This window comes from Frankliniella occidentalis, unplaced genomic scaffold (assembly GCF_000697945.3).
Source record: "Frankliniella occidentalis isolate FOCC.00 unplaced genomic scaffold, Focc_3.1 Scaffold138, whole genome shotgun sequence".
Classification (NCBI taxonomy): domain Eukaryota; kingdom Metazoa; phylum Arthropoda; class Insecta; order Thysanoptera; family Thripidae; genus Frankliniella; species Frankliniella occidentalis.
This window is the reverse complement of record NW_026267265.1, coordinates 298,689-314,297: the sequence shown is the minus strand read 5'-3', so window position 1 is coordinate 314,297 and position 15,609 is coordinate 298,689. Positions and strand designations below refer to the sequence as shown.

General features: G+C 57.5%; 1 protein-coding gene across 1 annotated transcript in view; it reads right to left on the bottom strand.

Moving 5' to 3' along the window:
* Positions 1–5,423, bottom strand: part of LOC113214828 (dual oxidase) — a 15,890-nt gene extending 10,467 nt beyond the window's left edge. Inside the window, exons 1-2 of the mRNA XM_052270795.1 lie at positions 5,420–5,423; positions 1,888–1,977 (exon numbers count right to left, since the gene is read on the bottom strand). Coding sequence (XP_052126755.1) covers positions 1,888–1,977; positions 5,420–5,423 — 94 coding nt within the window. The remainder of the gene's footprint in view (positions 1–1,887; positions 1,978–5,419) is intronic.
* Positions 5,424–15,609: the final 10,186 nt, after the last annotated feature.

Sequence of the window (15,609 nt, the reverse complement as noted above, 5' to 3'; positions counted from 1 at the left end):
GACGGCGGAATATTACCGTTCGACATTAAGTGATTTCGAATGAGCCCGCCGAGCTTGCACGCACCCCGGCTTCCGTGATGCGGCGAGAAAATCTTCCGATGCCATGGTCTGCTTAGGAAGGGCTTATCGTATAAATATGACGCGGAATAAAAAGGGAATAAAGAGCGGGAGGCAGAGAACAGGGGGAGAGGTGACGAGCATTCAAAAGAACAAAAGTAAAACACAAATCCATTCGAGCCACTGCCGCCGCCACGGGTCAAGACGAGCGACAGCAGCTTCTTTGTGAATTATATCGATAGCTCACGGGAAAAGCCAAGACAGTTGAGACAGGCGGCCTGCGCGGATCTAGGACTTGCCACGCCACGCCATCGGGGCCGGAAGCGTGATTGGCACTAATCTCTGTTCGCGACGGTGATCGGAGATCGCAGAGTCACTTTTAGACACTGACCGAAGTGTTGGCCCACGTCATGCTGATCTTGACCAAGTCGAAATTTATACACATATAACAAAGTATATATTTGTATATATTAAATGGAATGGGAACCGGTCAAGCAGCCGTTCAGCATTGGCTCAAACGTATATGACACCCACCCAATCAACATTACATTGCAGCTGACTGCGGTTGCATATCGAAAGGTTCTTTTTTTCCCCTCTCTTGTCGAAGTCCCATTACTCGGCCGTTCCCTGACGCCCGCGGTGTCGAGGGCCTGCCCTTCCACATCATGCGGTTTAGGCCCCTCGATTTATTATCCGCATCATTATCGGATTGGCAGGCCGGGCCGGGCCGGGCCGGGCGGCCGCGCAAGGGCGGACCAAGGACGAGCCTCACAATGAGGTGCTGGACAGGACGGCCGGCCGGGCCCTGCGGGTCCTGGAGCCGCCTGCAGCCGCCTGGAGGCCTGGAGGCTCCAGCCACCCGGGACCCGGGCCCGGTCCAGCACGACTCGACAATTAGTATTTCCAGAATTATTGCCACACAATCGCCGCTCGGCCCGCATCTCGGCCTGCCTCTCTTTTGCTCTCGCTCGCTCACGTATCAGAAAAAAAGAAGTGAAGTATAAATAAAAAGAACGAAAGGTTCAGAAACAGAAGTAAATGTTTCAGCGCAGACCGGTGAGCTGGTCGGGCTTGTCTGAGCCTGGAAGGCACACAGACGGGCTCCGAGGGACACAAAGTAAGGTTCGACGAGGCGCCCGCCAAGTGCCGTAATTGTCCTTGTGATCAGTTGGAATTGGAACCCGGTGAAAACTAGAATATCCAAACGATGCTAGACCCATTTCAAATATCAGAAATTTATTGGTTCTCGAATCAGATCGATAAAAGTATGATCTTGACATCTGTACATTTTTCTGTCATTGTTTCGGTATCAATAAACCATTGCAGGGTTAAGTGATTAGAAGAAGAAAAGAATAACAAACCGGAAAAGCACTGCCTTCTAATCGCCCCCCACCCTTCGTCCCTCTTCACCCCTCGCCCAACTGTTTCCTGTTTCGGTTATTCTCTTCTTCTTCTTCTTCTTCTTCTTCTTCTTCTTCTTCTTCTTCTTCTTCTTCTTCTTCTTGTCACCGAAACTGAAATGGTCTATTCAATATCGCAACAAAAGGCATTTTACTCTGGGGAAAGACAAATGCTTCCGTGAGGCTGCTCTGCAAGGGGTATTGAGGATGGACCAATTAGAACGAAGGGGAGGGGGGTTATTTCGGGAGCAGAGAGTGATGCTGCCAGTGCCAGAGCGGCCAGAGCGCCTGCCCAAGGACCCGAAGTGAGGCACTATGACAGCGGTCGGCACAGAATTCCGGAGGCGAAGGTCGAGGAGGTGGCTGCTGGGAGAAGAGGAGGTGGGATGTGTCTATCGGGTCAGAAACTGGATGAGTTACGCGCGCTCACCTACTGCCCCCCAGCTGGGGTGACCCAGGTTGTTGAACCAGCCGTCATAGCGCTGCTTCTCCGTGTAGCTGAACTTGCGGTCATCGTCATCTGGAACAGACAACAAAAAGAGAAAAAATGTTAAAATCAGGTGAGGAGTCGGACAGGTGGTGGTGTTGGTGAGTGTAAGTAGTATGAGTGTGAGTGTGTGACGCGTGACGCATCTTCGCTGATCACGGAACATTCACCTGCTGTAATTGCGTAAGAAAAAGGCGAAGGTCAGACCGTTTCATTTCGTCGCTCCGGGACGCGCGCGCCGCAGCGCGGCCAAAGAGAGTGGGGGGAGGGGTGACGTTGTGCAATAACGTTTATATGGAGCAGCATTTCCTTTCGCTTAAGCCTCAACGTTATCTAGCGAGGATTTCCTCTAACATTATGAATAAATACGCCCCCCCCCCTCTTCCCCTCACTGCTCAGCAGCAGTGGTGGCCGACTGACTTTTCCCTTCCAGCGAGAGCGCTGTCTCCTCCAGCCTGGAGCCGAGCCGCCTCCAGACTGCTGCTTGCTGCTGCTGCCCTCCTCCCTCCACGCCAAGCCACGCTGACGTGCGAATATCACACCGCATGGCAACTGGTGCGGAGGCGGGGCGGGGCGAGGGGGGCGGAACACACGAGGCGGCGCGCGTAACCCGGCCGTGTGAATGGGTGACGTCACGTCAATGGGAGCAATTCGATGGTTTTTTTCAAGGGGATTTCTAATCCTTTTTGTAAAAAAATTTAACAAAAATCGAGATGTATTTCTTTCTATAGATGTCATCGAATATGCAGATGCTCCTAGTGAACCCCGTCTTACTACGAGCGACGCGTCGTCATCGACTTCCTCGAAAAGGCGGCGGACCGGTAATCTTCGTGAAGGGCGAGTGGCGAGTTCTCGCGAAAAATGTGACGTAATAACTGAGAAAACAACACCATGAAACTTAAAATGAAAAATTTCAAAAGGGCAAATTGTTTAAATTTGCAACATGTAAGCTGTTACACTTAATCGAAAGTTTTCCATTCCGATTTTCATGTTGTACTACTAGTTGTGCTGTGACCCCGCGGCACTGGAGAACCACCTCAAGGGTCCTGCTTCGGGCTTGTGCCCAGCAGCCTGCAGGTCCATAAGGGCCCCCCGGCGAGCAGCCCAGGGCCCAGCCCGGGCCAGCCCCCCGGCCGGAGCCCCGCTGGAGTCGCTGGAGGCGCTGGAGGCCCTGCGGAGGGGGAGGGGGGCCTCCTCGGCGCGGCCGGGCGCCTGAAGGCCAGCTCTGGCCAGGCCGTCCAGACGCAAAGCGCCGCAAGCAGCTGACATCACTGCCGCTCGATCCGAGCCGCCGCCGCAGCCTGGCCAAAGCGAGACCGGGCCGGGCCGGGCCCCTGCCGGACCTGCTGCTGGCTGCATGCCTGCACGGACTGCACATCCGGGAGCGCGCTCCGGGGGGCGCGAGTGCGCTCTGGTGACCAGGGATCATGACATCAAGGGTGGCCAAAACAAGGAGCAAAAGGCCCTCGACCGTACTTTATTTGGCGCGGGGTCAGGGGAGGGGTGGTGGAAGTAAATTGCAGTGTGCTGGGTACGAAACGGGCGCCCTTCTGGAGCCAGAAACATGATCCGGTAGCGTGAAGGCGGGCGAAGATGCAGTAACCGTATAGCACACATGGATGTAGAATACTAACTCCATGATAGCACACCTCCATGTCACTCAAAAATACCTACAGTAACTAATATTGGATACACACAAAAGTTAACAATTTTTAGTAAACGAAAAATTCCATGACTTTTTCGCACCCCGTCTGCATTCGCCCCGAATCGTTTACGAGGGATATGAGAAATCGAGCGGCTGGGCTTGAGGCTGCTTGCGAGCTGCAGGTAACCCCCCCCCCCCTTCCCTTCGCACCAGCCCCGCGTGTGAAAGGGGCGCGTCACGGGGCGGCGGTATGAATGAGAGCGCCGCAGTTACGGCATGCCGGCGTCCAGGAGCGGCAGGGCTTCCAGGGCCTCCAGGGAAGAGGAGGGCGGCGACAAACCTGTTCGTATATGCACCGCCCCGCCGACCTTGTGGGGGCTGGGCTCGGGCTGGGCTGCCGGGCATCGGGCCGGAGCTCGGCAGCAACGCCCCGCCCTTACCCGCCCCCCGCCCCGCGTCTTTCACCTTCGTTGTTCCGATCGCACCCAGCAGACAGCTCTCTGCACCTGCCGTCCTGCCGTCATCCTTTTTCTCCCGGTCGTTTTGCGCGTCGGTGATGAGATGGACAGGCGCCGGTCTTCCGCCGTACTGCAGTGAGTGAGGCAGCCGCTATATCGCAGCAGCAAGGCGACAGGAAATTGTCTCAGGGGTGTATTGTATTATTTCGCGAAGGAATAACCAGACAAAAATAATAAAGATGCAGTGTTTTTTGCACGTCCACTGGATCTAGCTAGAAACGGCGTCCTAAGGCCACGATGCGCTCTCGCAAATTATGCGCGACCCGCCGAGGCGAGATCCTGCTGTGTGACAGAGAGCTGTCGTCTCAATAACGCGGGGGTTGTGCGGGTGCGAGCGAGGCGGCACGAGACGACGGCCTAGCGGGGGGATCCGTACGGTACGCACGACATATCATCCTCGCCGCTCACTTCGCACCGCTCGCGCAGCACGAGAGCGAGCGAGAGATCGATCTCTCTCGCACGACTCGGGTCCGTCACAGCAGAGGCGCTGGTCGCTGCGTCGCTGCAGCAGATGATTTAGCGCAGCGGCCGCGCCGCGCCACGGCGCCTCCACACACGCTCGCCGGGCTCAAGTCCCCCCACGTCGGTCACCCCTCGGGTCACCCCTCGGGTCACCCCTCGGGTCACCCCTCGGGTCACCACTCGGGTCACCCCTCGGGTCACCCCTCGGGTCACCACTCGGGTCACCCCCAGCCGCAGAGCAGAGGGCCGCGAGGCTTGCGTGCGTGGAGCGTCGCGCTGGTCGCGCCATTAATTTCCATTACGGCGAACCGAGTGAAAATGCGAAGGTAAGTGCAGCCGGGCTTGAGCGCGTCCTCGCGGCTGGGGCGGGGCGGGGCTGCAGTGAGTCGCCAGGGCAGGGTGCACTGCACACACACTCACACACATCTGAGAGGGGAGAATAAAGCTCAAGACTGAGTTGCAACCTAACGAGTAAACGAAGACGACGCCGCTTAAGAAAAGTGTAACATCACAACGGAGCGGAGTGGGTGAGCGGTTTTATGAGGCAAGGCGAGGAGGGAAATGATCTTGCGAGGTAAACTCGGTGCTTTCGAGGAGGTGGCGCTGGAGACGAGTGTAGCCACGGGGGACCACAGCCTCCTGGCATGAAACCGCCGTCTTGGCGATCAAGTTGCACCTCTCCGAAGCACCGGGTGTACCTCTAGCTATTGCCATCGCAATATCATTTGTCTCCTCACCTGCTCTGTGAAACGAATCACTCTCCACCCTCCCCACCCCCTCCCTGCACACACACAAACACACTAGCGCGGGTGCGCACTCTCTCACACACACACACCGCTACGTCACTTACCCATACCTGGCCGTGACGTGGCCAATGAGTGCGCTTGCTCGCCAAAAAAGGGATTCGCATTGTGTCCCAATCCCAGCCAATCTCGCGCCGCACTGTATTATTGTCGGGAAGGAAATGCTTTTCGTAGCCGCAGCCTTTTCTCATAGCCTTTTTCTGCGCCTCCGCCAGTGGCCAAGCCTCGGGCGCAGCCTCCGGACAAGGCTCTGGCCCAGCCTCTGGCCCTGCCTCCTCTGGTTCAGCCTTCAGCTTCTCGACCAGAGCGTCTGGTGTAGCCCTGGGCCCAACCTCTGTTTAGCCTCGGGACCGTTCTCTGGTCCAGCCACGAGTTCAGGAAACGAAAGCTCGGTCAGTTTTGGCCGCATCCGGACTTATCGTCGGCTGGCGAGCTCTGCGCGGTGTGCGCCGTCCCGTCCGGGTCCCGGTGGGCGTAACTGACCGCCGCCGTCGTCAAAGAAGAAACGGGAGGTAGAAGGGGGGGGGGGGGCTACTGCTGTGCCCCACCGACAAGAAACAAATTTATGGATGCTGTTTGCAAAGCCGCATCGAGCGCAGCAGTCCCGATTGAATTAGGAACTTGTTCGCCGCGCAACATAGTTGATGTTGTTGTTGTTGTTGTTGACGATATTGAGCGCGCGGTGGCCCGCCGCCACCGAGGCCCACCGCGGCCACCACCTCGGCCACCACGCCTCCACCGAGCGGATCCATCATAGAGAGGGGCCTTCGCCTTCATATCTCCTAAAGATTTTGAATAATGGCGGAGGCGAGTAGGAGGGCAGCCGCCTCTCTCTGCTGGTGCTCTTTTCTTTGGCGGCCTACCTGTCCCGAACACTGTTCCTCCGCCTCATTGACGGCCTCCCCTGTCCCTCCCTCTGCTTCTCGGCGGCCTCCCCCGCTGTCCCACCCTGTTCCTCTTCATCGGTGGCCTCCCCTGTCCTTCCTGTCCTGCCCTTCCCCCTGTTCCTCAACGATTCCCTTGTTGTCCCACCCTGTTCGTCCACACCGGCGGCCTCTCCTGTCCCTCTCAGTTCCTCCTCATCGGCGGCCTCCCCTGTCCTTCCTGTCCTGTCCCCGCAAGTCCCTCAGCGATTCACCTGACCTGCTGTCCCACCCTGTTCCTCCTCATCGACGCCCCCCCCTCCCCCCCCCTGTTCCTCGGCGGCTCCCCGTTCATCCTCCTCTTCCTCGTCGGCTTCCCCAGCCCCTCCCTGTCGCTCCTCCTCATCGGGCTGCTAATTCAGGTGGCGGGGCGGCTGCGGAGCGCCTGGAGCGGCCCTGGAACACCTCGCCGCGCCACGCAGCGCCACGACGTGCACGTGTACAGAGGAGGAATGTGGGGTGGGGGTGGAGGCGGGGGGCGCCCTTGACCTACAAAGTGTAGCAGTCTGTCTCTAGTGTGGTTGGCGCTGGCACCGCCGCCCGCCGCTGGTGGTATACATACATACCCGTTCGGTGCACAACGACCGCACCTACACAACAACAACGGACAACGATGACTGGCAGGTTCACACACTCGAAAGCGCACGCAGGCACACGCACGTGTACGCGCGCGCGTGTGTGTGTGTGTGTGTTTGCGCGCGCGAACGAGCGCCTAACCCTCTCAGCTTGCAGTCGAACGCTGCCCGTCTGTCTTCGTCTCTTTTTCTCATCCCGGAGATGAGCGTCTCTCGTGCATGCTCCTGCGGAGATAGCATCTTTTAGATTGTGCTTGTCTGCTGCTGACATTCCTTCAGCTCTCATTGTATAACAAACTGACGTGAAGGTTTGTCGGTGTAATGTGTAGTGGAAATTCACGGGCGAAAAAACGAAAGCGCGATGACGACGACGAGAGGCTCTGGAGTCCCGCTGTCGGCGTTTGCGCCAGTGTCGAGAGCCGCGATCGCCAACAACACACAACCCCAGCCCCGCGCGGGGAGTGGCGTGGTGGGGTGGGGTGGGGCGGGGCCTGGCAGGGCGGGGCCTAGATGCCAGGAGCGGACGGCGTTTGTTCTTTTATCAGATGGCGGCATATAATGAGCTCGCGTCGTGTCAATGTGTGTGCCCGGCTCATGGCTGTGCTCGCGGCTCGCGGCTCGCCCGCGGCGGCGCGCCCTGCCTGCAGTCAGTGCGACTGGATTGCCAACTCGCGGATCGGAACGTGAAGTGTCGTGCATGCGGTGGACCAGCCCAGCAGCAGCGGCCGCGACACATACCCACGACACACTAGCAAGCAGCAAGCAGACGGTAGGAGAAGAAGAAGAAGAAAAGGAGCACAAGAGATATAATGAAAAAGAAAAAACTCGTCCGTGCTCGCGACCTGATATAATGCGGCCGTCTGGAGTCGGCGCTCGCGCGCGTGCCCCGCCGGCCCGCCGGCACACCCACACAGCGCCGGCCGGCCGCGGAGCCGTTTTGTCTCTTTCTCATTGTGCAGCGCGGTGCGGTACGTGACGTGGGTCGCAGTGTGTGAGGTTAGGGGTCGCGGCGGTGGCCCTATTTGTCAAACGGCACCGGCCCGCCCGCCTCCTGAGCACCGCCTTGTAATTAGAGCAGCGCGGTGTCGATACACCTTTATTGCAGGCCGTTACTCACCGGGCGGGACGCGCGCGCCGCTCGCGGCCGAGCAGCGGTCGGCTGCAGTGTCTGCCACAAGCGCGGGGCATTAGCATCTCATTGGCTCTCGGTGTCAGATACACATCCCCGGGAGCGATGCGAGAATCATGGTCCCATTGTTGGGCAGCAGCAGGACGGGGTCCTCGGGCGGGACGGGCGGGGCGCTCTGAGCGGTGCATCCATCCCCCCGCCATGCTGACCTGGACCAGCAACGCCACCACGTCGGCGGGCAACGCCCTGGCCAGAGCTGCACGCCCTTTTTACTGCAGTGTAGATGCCTGGCCACCTGCGGATTACGGGTGTACGGCGGGCTGGCCTACCCAAAGGGGCCGCCTACAGCTAGGCCACCAGTGGCCACGGGTGTGCGGCGGGATGGCCTACCTAAAGGGGCCGTCTGCAGCTAGGCCACCAGTGGGCACGGGTGTACGGCGGGATGGCCTACCCCTAGCTTCGCAGGGGCCCGAGCGCAAATAAGCTACAAGTACGCACGTTGGTAAATATGGTTTGGCAGTTGGCCTTACACAAAATGCCCTTCTTAGTTCACCAATGCGCACACGTACGGCGGTTTGTCCTACGCTAAACTTTAAGGAAGCCTCCTTTGAAAACTCTGCTCCACACGCCGCGCCGTGTTCCGGGATGAGTCGTTACCCGAGTGGTTGACGCCGGCGTGACGGAGCAAAGAGTTTGAATGGAGAGTGAATTAAGAGTCTATAGACCGGTACCGCGGCGCCGCGCTGCTCCGCGCCGACCTCTCGCGTGAGCGCCCCGGAGGGAAATCCGCCTCGCCAACTCACGCCCGCAGCCAGCACACTACGGCATTCAGCTCGGCCAGGCGAGCGCTCCGAGCCTCCGAGCCAGCCTCCCGGCCACCTTTCTGCCACCCTGAATCTGCAGCACCTCCAGGCCAATCATATCCAGTGACTCCCAGGCTAATGTCCAGCGTCTCAAAAACCCGTCGACAAGTAAATTCAAAAGTACTAAAAATAAAACTAATGTGAAAGGCTTTTTAAACTGTCAATGGAGAGGTCATCCAAAGCATTTCATTGCATAGTCATAGAAATGGACTGGTATTGAGAACGGGCTTTTCTGTGTGAATCTCCGTCGTCAACACGGAAGTTCTAAGGGAAACCTACTCTACTCAAAGGGAACCTTTTCTGGTGTATATCTCCGATTTCGTTGATTCGGAAAATTTAAAGATCATTATCATAGAAGTCAGATGGCACTTGAAATTTTTCCGAAACCTCACAGTTAGTAGGGGTTTACTTCAGCCTTACACTGATTTTTGTTCCAAATATCCATCTACCGCCTTAACGGTAAAAAATAGAGCAAAACGGACAAAATTTTCCCTCAAGAACGCTACTTTGACAAGTTACGCCTTAGAACACTACTTTCAATTTTGAAAAAAAAAAAAATCTTTTTGAAAAACCCTACTTCTACTGTATAGGGGAAAACTCATTGTGAGGTTTGGGAAAAATTTCAAGTTCCATCCGATTTCTACATAAATAACCTTCAAATTTTCCAAGTTTCAACAAAATCGGAGATTTAGCTACACCTGAAAAGGTTCCCTTGTTAGCAATGAACAAAATTTTCAAATTTTAAAGGACATTTTAAAAGATGAACACCCCCAAAAATGTGATTTTGATCCATTCCAAAAGTAATCTATTTAAAACATTTAGAATGTTTTTGATAATACGAACAACAGTTTGACTCAAACGAACCTAACTTGTGTTTTACACGATGCTTGCCATACTTGACACATGACATGACATTCTGTCACACCAAGTAACGCGCAAGACAGTCAGTCAAATGTACTTGCAACATTATTCAAGAAAACCCTTTGCCATTATTGGAAATGATGGAAACCGAAACAGTCTCGAGAATGTGAGACTGTCTTGGTGTCACCGACAGTGCCCATGCACAATGCTATAGTGAGGCGCACACACCCGCACACACGTGTCGCCTTGCGTTTGAGTCACTGTCCGGGCGCTGCGCGGCGCTACGTCTCCACGCGTTCGTCCTTAAAGCAGCATCCGGATGCGGGGCGCGACGCATCACCACACCTCGGCCACCGTCACGGGCACGCCGCGTTAGCTGCGTTAGGGTGTCACGGTGTCACAGCCCTGGACTGGACGGTAATGACACCCTCCCTGCGGCAATCCCGAGGAAATAATCGGAAGTAATTGTCATCCGGGACTGTGATCAGCGGCGAGAGTAACGAATCAGTCGTACCGTGGCCGCCGGCTGCAGCGACACAAGCACACACACTCGCACACGCACACACTCACACACGCACACACACGCACACTCGCGAGTGCGACGTCATTATAGTGTCGTTGGATTTCGCCTTGAGAGAGTGTGTCCAGGGAGGGGGAGGGAGAGGGAGGGTGGCGGCGGCGGCTTCCAGGAACCAAACGACGTCATTCTCCGCTGGGCTGGTCGCGCGCCCGCTCCCATGGCGCCGCGAGGCACCGCGATCACGTGCGAAATGGAGTCTCCTTTGGCGCCGTTTGGTGCGAGACACGTGTGTGTAGCCGGGCGGCCCACGCGCACAGAGAGAACAATGCGCCGTGTCGCCGGGGCTCGGTAGTCCTGCACGGGGCCGTACAAGGCGAGCGCCGAGCACTTTTCGAGGCGCCGCGCGCGCTGCGACACGATGCTGCAGCAGGCCAGCCAGCAGGCCGGGTCCCGCAGCGCAGAGCGCCGTCGCCATGTCAGCGCCAGAGAGGCAGGCACCTGTAGAGCATCATCAGCTCGTCAGCGGTGGCGCGTCTGTGTGTCGGGGCAGCAGCCCGTCAGTGTCAGCCGCCTGTCTGTCGGCTGATGGACCCGGCGCCGCGCGACGCTCAGACCACTCAGACGCACTGCACCACCTCGAACCAAAAGCCTCAGCGTCGGCAGCCGAGCGGCGGTTACTTTCAGAACGAAACGCAAATCCGCACGTCTCGAATGGGGTAGTTGCCCCTAAAGCAGGACAGGAAGAAGGGAGCCTTGAGGAGATGGCGTTAAGGTGATATAGAGATAGGTGGCCGCAAGCGGGCGTGTACATCATACAAAACACCTTAGGTGGCGTGGCGTAGCGCCGTCCAGTCTAGCAGAGGTTAGGATGCGTATCGTTGGATTTCGAACCGTTTAGAACGGGCCTATGCATCTAGCACCTTGGTACCACCTTTTCCAAGGTTTATTACAACAGTTGAGTCATTATCATTGAGTCAAAATAGTACCCATGCAATGCATCCGTACACTAACCTAAACAAAACGATACCGGGACGGCAGGACGGGTTAGAAGATTGCGAGAAGATTGTGATAACTTACTTTTGCGAAGCCAAACTTTCCAGAAGCACTTTTTGACACAAGATTGCTATGCCGATGTAATGTGGGCCCAATTCTTCTTTACAAATCCTACAAAACTTGATTTATGGTCACACATTCACTTGCGACAAACCACAGCATGGTCGCCGCCGTTCTGCTTTGGCTTAGGGACGGCGCTACGCCACGCCACCGCCACATCCGCAGTGCTACCTTCTTCTTGTTCCTCTTATCGGGCAGCTTTCTTATTGTATCCGACAGGGTTTGGGGACGGCGATGACGAGAGTTTTGCGCCCCACTGACTCTTGCCTCTACATGTCCACAAGTTTTGGAGTTATACCTCCCGCGAGCCCGGCCGCGATCAGTCTCGCTCGGGGGCGGGCGGCGGCCGGTGAGTGACAGCGGCGGTGACAGACAGACCCGTCCCGCCGAGACTGGCCATCGGCGGCCGGCGCGGACAGACACGCGGACGACTTACGAGCGCGCCGGGCCGGGCCCGGACCGGGGTGTATGACGAGGATAGGAAGACATAAGTGCCGCGGCCGGCCGAGCGACTGACATGCGCGTTGACGCCCGCGAGGCCCCCCGCGCCAGCTGTCCCCGCGCAGATGATCCCGCGGCAGCTGTCCGCAGCTGGGTGGTCCACTGCCGGAGCCGCGGCGGCCTGGCAGTGAAGAGCCACAGCCTCGGTCACAGCATACATGTTCGGCACACTCGACGAGTCCAGTGCGCCCGCTGACATGCGTTGCGCGCCTCGAGATGGCTCGGCGACCAGTCGGGCGGTCGGGACGGCGGCGCGGCGACGTATCCACAGGAATGACCGCCGAACGAGATTGAGCGCGGAGCGCGGGAAAATACGAACGTGCGCGCGCATTGCACTGGCCGTTGCTGTTGTGTGAGTGTAATTACCGGGCATTTTGATTGGCTGCAGGCGGCCCCAGGACTGCGCGCGACCAATCCCCGTCATTTATCGTGTCGCCGTTAGTTAGCGTCCCGCGCCGTACCTGCCCGGAGTCCTTAAGAGCGTGTCCTTCGGCACGTGGCGTGGCGCGGCGTGGCGTGGCGTGGCGTGGCGCGGCGTGGCGTGGCGCGGCGTGGCGTGGCGCGGCGTGGCGCGGCGCTGCTCCTGGCCCAATTCGGCGTCACTCCACTTCATCCGGCCTGACCATGCGGCCAGCACTTGCCTTGGCCATTAAGGTTAGCTATTATGTCTCGCCAGAAAGAGAGCAGCGCGGGGGTCTCGGAGCAGGAGGGAGAGAGGGAGATGGGAGGCAGAGATAAGGGCGGGGGGAGGAAGGAGAGACGAGACGTTCTTGAACCAAGCTCTTGAAACGCAGATCTTCAACCCAGTTCGTCATTTCGATCAGTATACGCTGCAATGCTTTTGCTCTTGCCCCGACATCAAGAGCAGCATTGCGTTGCAGCAATCGAATTCATCTTGGCTCAGAGAAACTGGCTTCTCTGGGTGTCGTTTGCCGGAAACAACATTAATAACTGACAGTCCAAGGCAAAAGCGAGAGCTTCGAGTAAATTTGTTTGAAAACGCTCCAGTCGGCTCCAGTTGATGGATGGGAACTCATATGCAACAAGGTGCCCGCCCTATCTCAGCCTAGTAAAGTGTCCGTCGGCCTGGCTCTTTGACTTGGCTATTTATTTGGCACCTGTTAAAAAAATGTGTGGTGCGCCGCCGCGCCGCTCTTAACAACATCCGGTTTGACTGATTGCATCTACGGCGAGAGACAGATTACAGCAGATTACAGAGTCTACGCGCGCGAGTACGCTGGGCGCGGGGCCGCCGGGGCCGCCCGGCTGCAATTTATGCAAATTATCAATCAAAGGCAGAGAGGATGTTGATGGTCGATGTTACCACCTCGCCTTAGAAACGGCCACCGGTCACCAGCCCGCCAGTTTGGAGAACGAAAGGGGGGAAGGCCAAGGTGCAGCCGTTGCCACTGGGAATGGGAAGCGATTTGGCGAAAGTGTTCGGCAAATTGTTATGACCAAACTATGCGCACTTCAAGGAAGTTTTTATTAGGTTTCCAGAGAGGTGTATGTATACTGGATATAACAGACCAGTGGAATTTTTTTGTGACGCAATTTACCACATGATAGATTTGCTGCAACAAAGTAAACGGTCTCCGATGCGGGTAGTTTCGTTCGCCCCCTCTCTAACCGTAGAGAGATACGCACGTATACCTACGATACTTTCGTCCGCCACATAGGCCGTTAAAAGACTATTTATGTACATTGTGGGATTTGATACCGCTGCTGCTGCTCACTGCTTCATGACCTCGTTAACAAAATGCCAGCAGATTATTAGCATTTTAATTAATGGTTCCGCCTGACCAAAGGGCAAACAGCGTGACAGCGACAAGTGCCAGCGCGCAATAAGTATTGCAGTGCAGTACTGCAGTACTGCACGGCTGCACAGCGCCGCCATAATTTTGGCGCTAAGATTCACTGCTGCTATGAATAACACACCAACTGGCCGGATTTGCCACTTTTGTGGTCCTTTTTCTGTTTAATATTTTTACCCACTGTGTGTGCCATACTGGCCGCTTTAGATGGAAGGTAGGCGCGGGGCGGGGCGGGGCCGGGCTCTGGGCGTTCGCGCGCTTCTAGCCTAAGCACACCCTTACTTTATCGCAGCATTTACAACTTCATAAAAGAAACGCTATAAACTCAAAACGATCGTTTGCCATAAATTGCGCGCCAACGTGGAATGATAATGCTCGGCGACTATCAGCGGCAGGGGGAAGAACCACCGCGGCGCAGCCTCAGCAGGGAAGGCCGAGCGAGAGGAGGCGGGAGGGAAGAAGGGATGGGGAGAGGGGGAGGGGAGAGGGAGGCTGCACAGGTCGCAGCAAACCTCTGCCGCTGCGGTGGTTGGTGGTGTGCGGCCCGGCGCTGACTTACGACGTGCGTGCCTCGGATCGGCCCCGTTTGGTGTTGTGTGTTTAATTTAGCGCGCCACCGCGCGGAGTACGTGCGTGCGTGCGTGCGTGCATGAGTGTGAGAGTGACTGACTGAGCAAAGGGTGCGTATGTGTGCGTGCGCGCGTGTGTGTATGTGTGTGTTCATGTGTGCCCTTTTGCCTTATGCGAAATACGTGTACGGCCCGACTCGCCGGACAACAACAACAGCGAATAAATACCAGTAGCTCGGCAAGTGCTCCGTACATACAGTCCACATATACTGCTCCGCGCCACGGACCGGACCTGGTTCAGGCAGCCTCCTCCTGCCCCCTCCAGCCGCGCCGCGCCGTCCAGCCCTGAACCTAACTGAACCTCCCCGCGCCACGGCGCCCAGCAGCGCCAGCAGCGCCAGCAGCAGCAGCGCTCTCCCTCTCTGGCCCGTGGACCTCTCGGCCCGAGCGGCCAGGGTCGCCGGCGCAATAGGCGAGGCGTGCACCTGCATCTGCATACATATATCACTCGCGTTGGCTGAGCCAGGCAGAGCCGCGCAGAGATGCTCGCCGCCCCGGCCCGCCGGAGGCAGACAACCTCCCCCGCCCCCGCCCCGGCCCGCCCCATCGAACGTCGGCGACCTTTACAAACCTGGACCGCTGGACCGCAAATCTGGGCCACCTGTCTCGGCGGGCTGACGTGCCGCGGCACGTGGCACGTCGTCACGTACGTACGTGCGGACGAGCGGACGGGGTGACATATGATCGCTCGTAAAAGCGCGTGAGGGGGGCGCGCGAGCTCTTAGCGGGTCAGCGCCAAAGAGGCCGCCGTCGAGCCGGCGTCCCGCCCCCGCGCCCCGCACTGACCCACAGAGACGGGTGGACGGACGGGTGGACGGACGGGTGGACGGGTAGACGGGCGGGCAGTGTCGCGGTTTGCAAATGACCGTTACGGCGCTCCCTGTACTCATAGCTCGGCACAACACTTCATACGCGACTCTCTGCTGCTCATGTCGCGTGTCGAGCCGTGTCCATGTCCTGGCCAAGGATGCTGCTGCAGACCAGAGATATCTTATGGGAGCCGCTGCTGTTGCTGCTGCATGTGGCGCGCCTTTGGTGGCGCTGATGCACGAGCAGAATGAGTGGCCCTGTTACCCTCTCTCTCGTCGAGAAGTGAATAAGAGAAGCCAAAGAAGTCGCTCCTCGCTCTTTCTATCTTTCTCTCTGTCCTTCTCTCTCTCTCTCACACCTACCTATGGAAATCGGACCCGGCTGCCACGTCCACATTATCGCCTCCCGTCTACTTTATTGTAAAACTATTCTGACAGGGTACACGTGCGCGAGACACCAGACCAGTAGGTGAGGCAAGCGGGCGTGCGGGCCCGCCTCG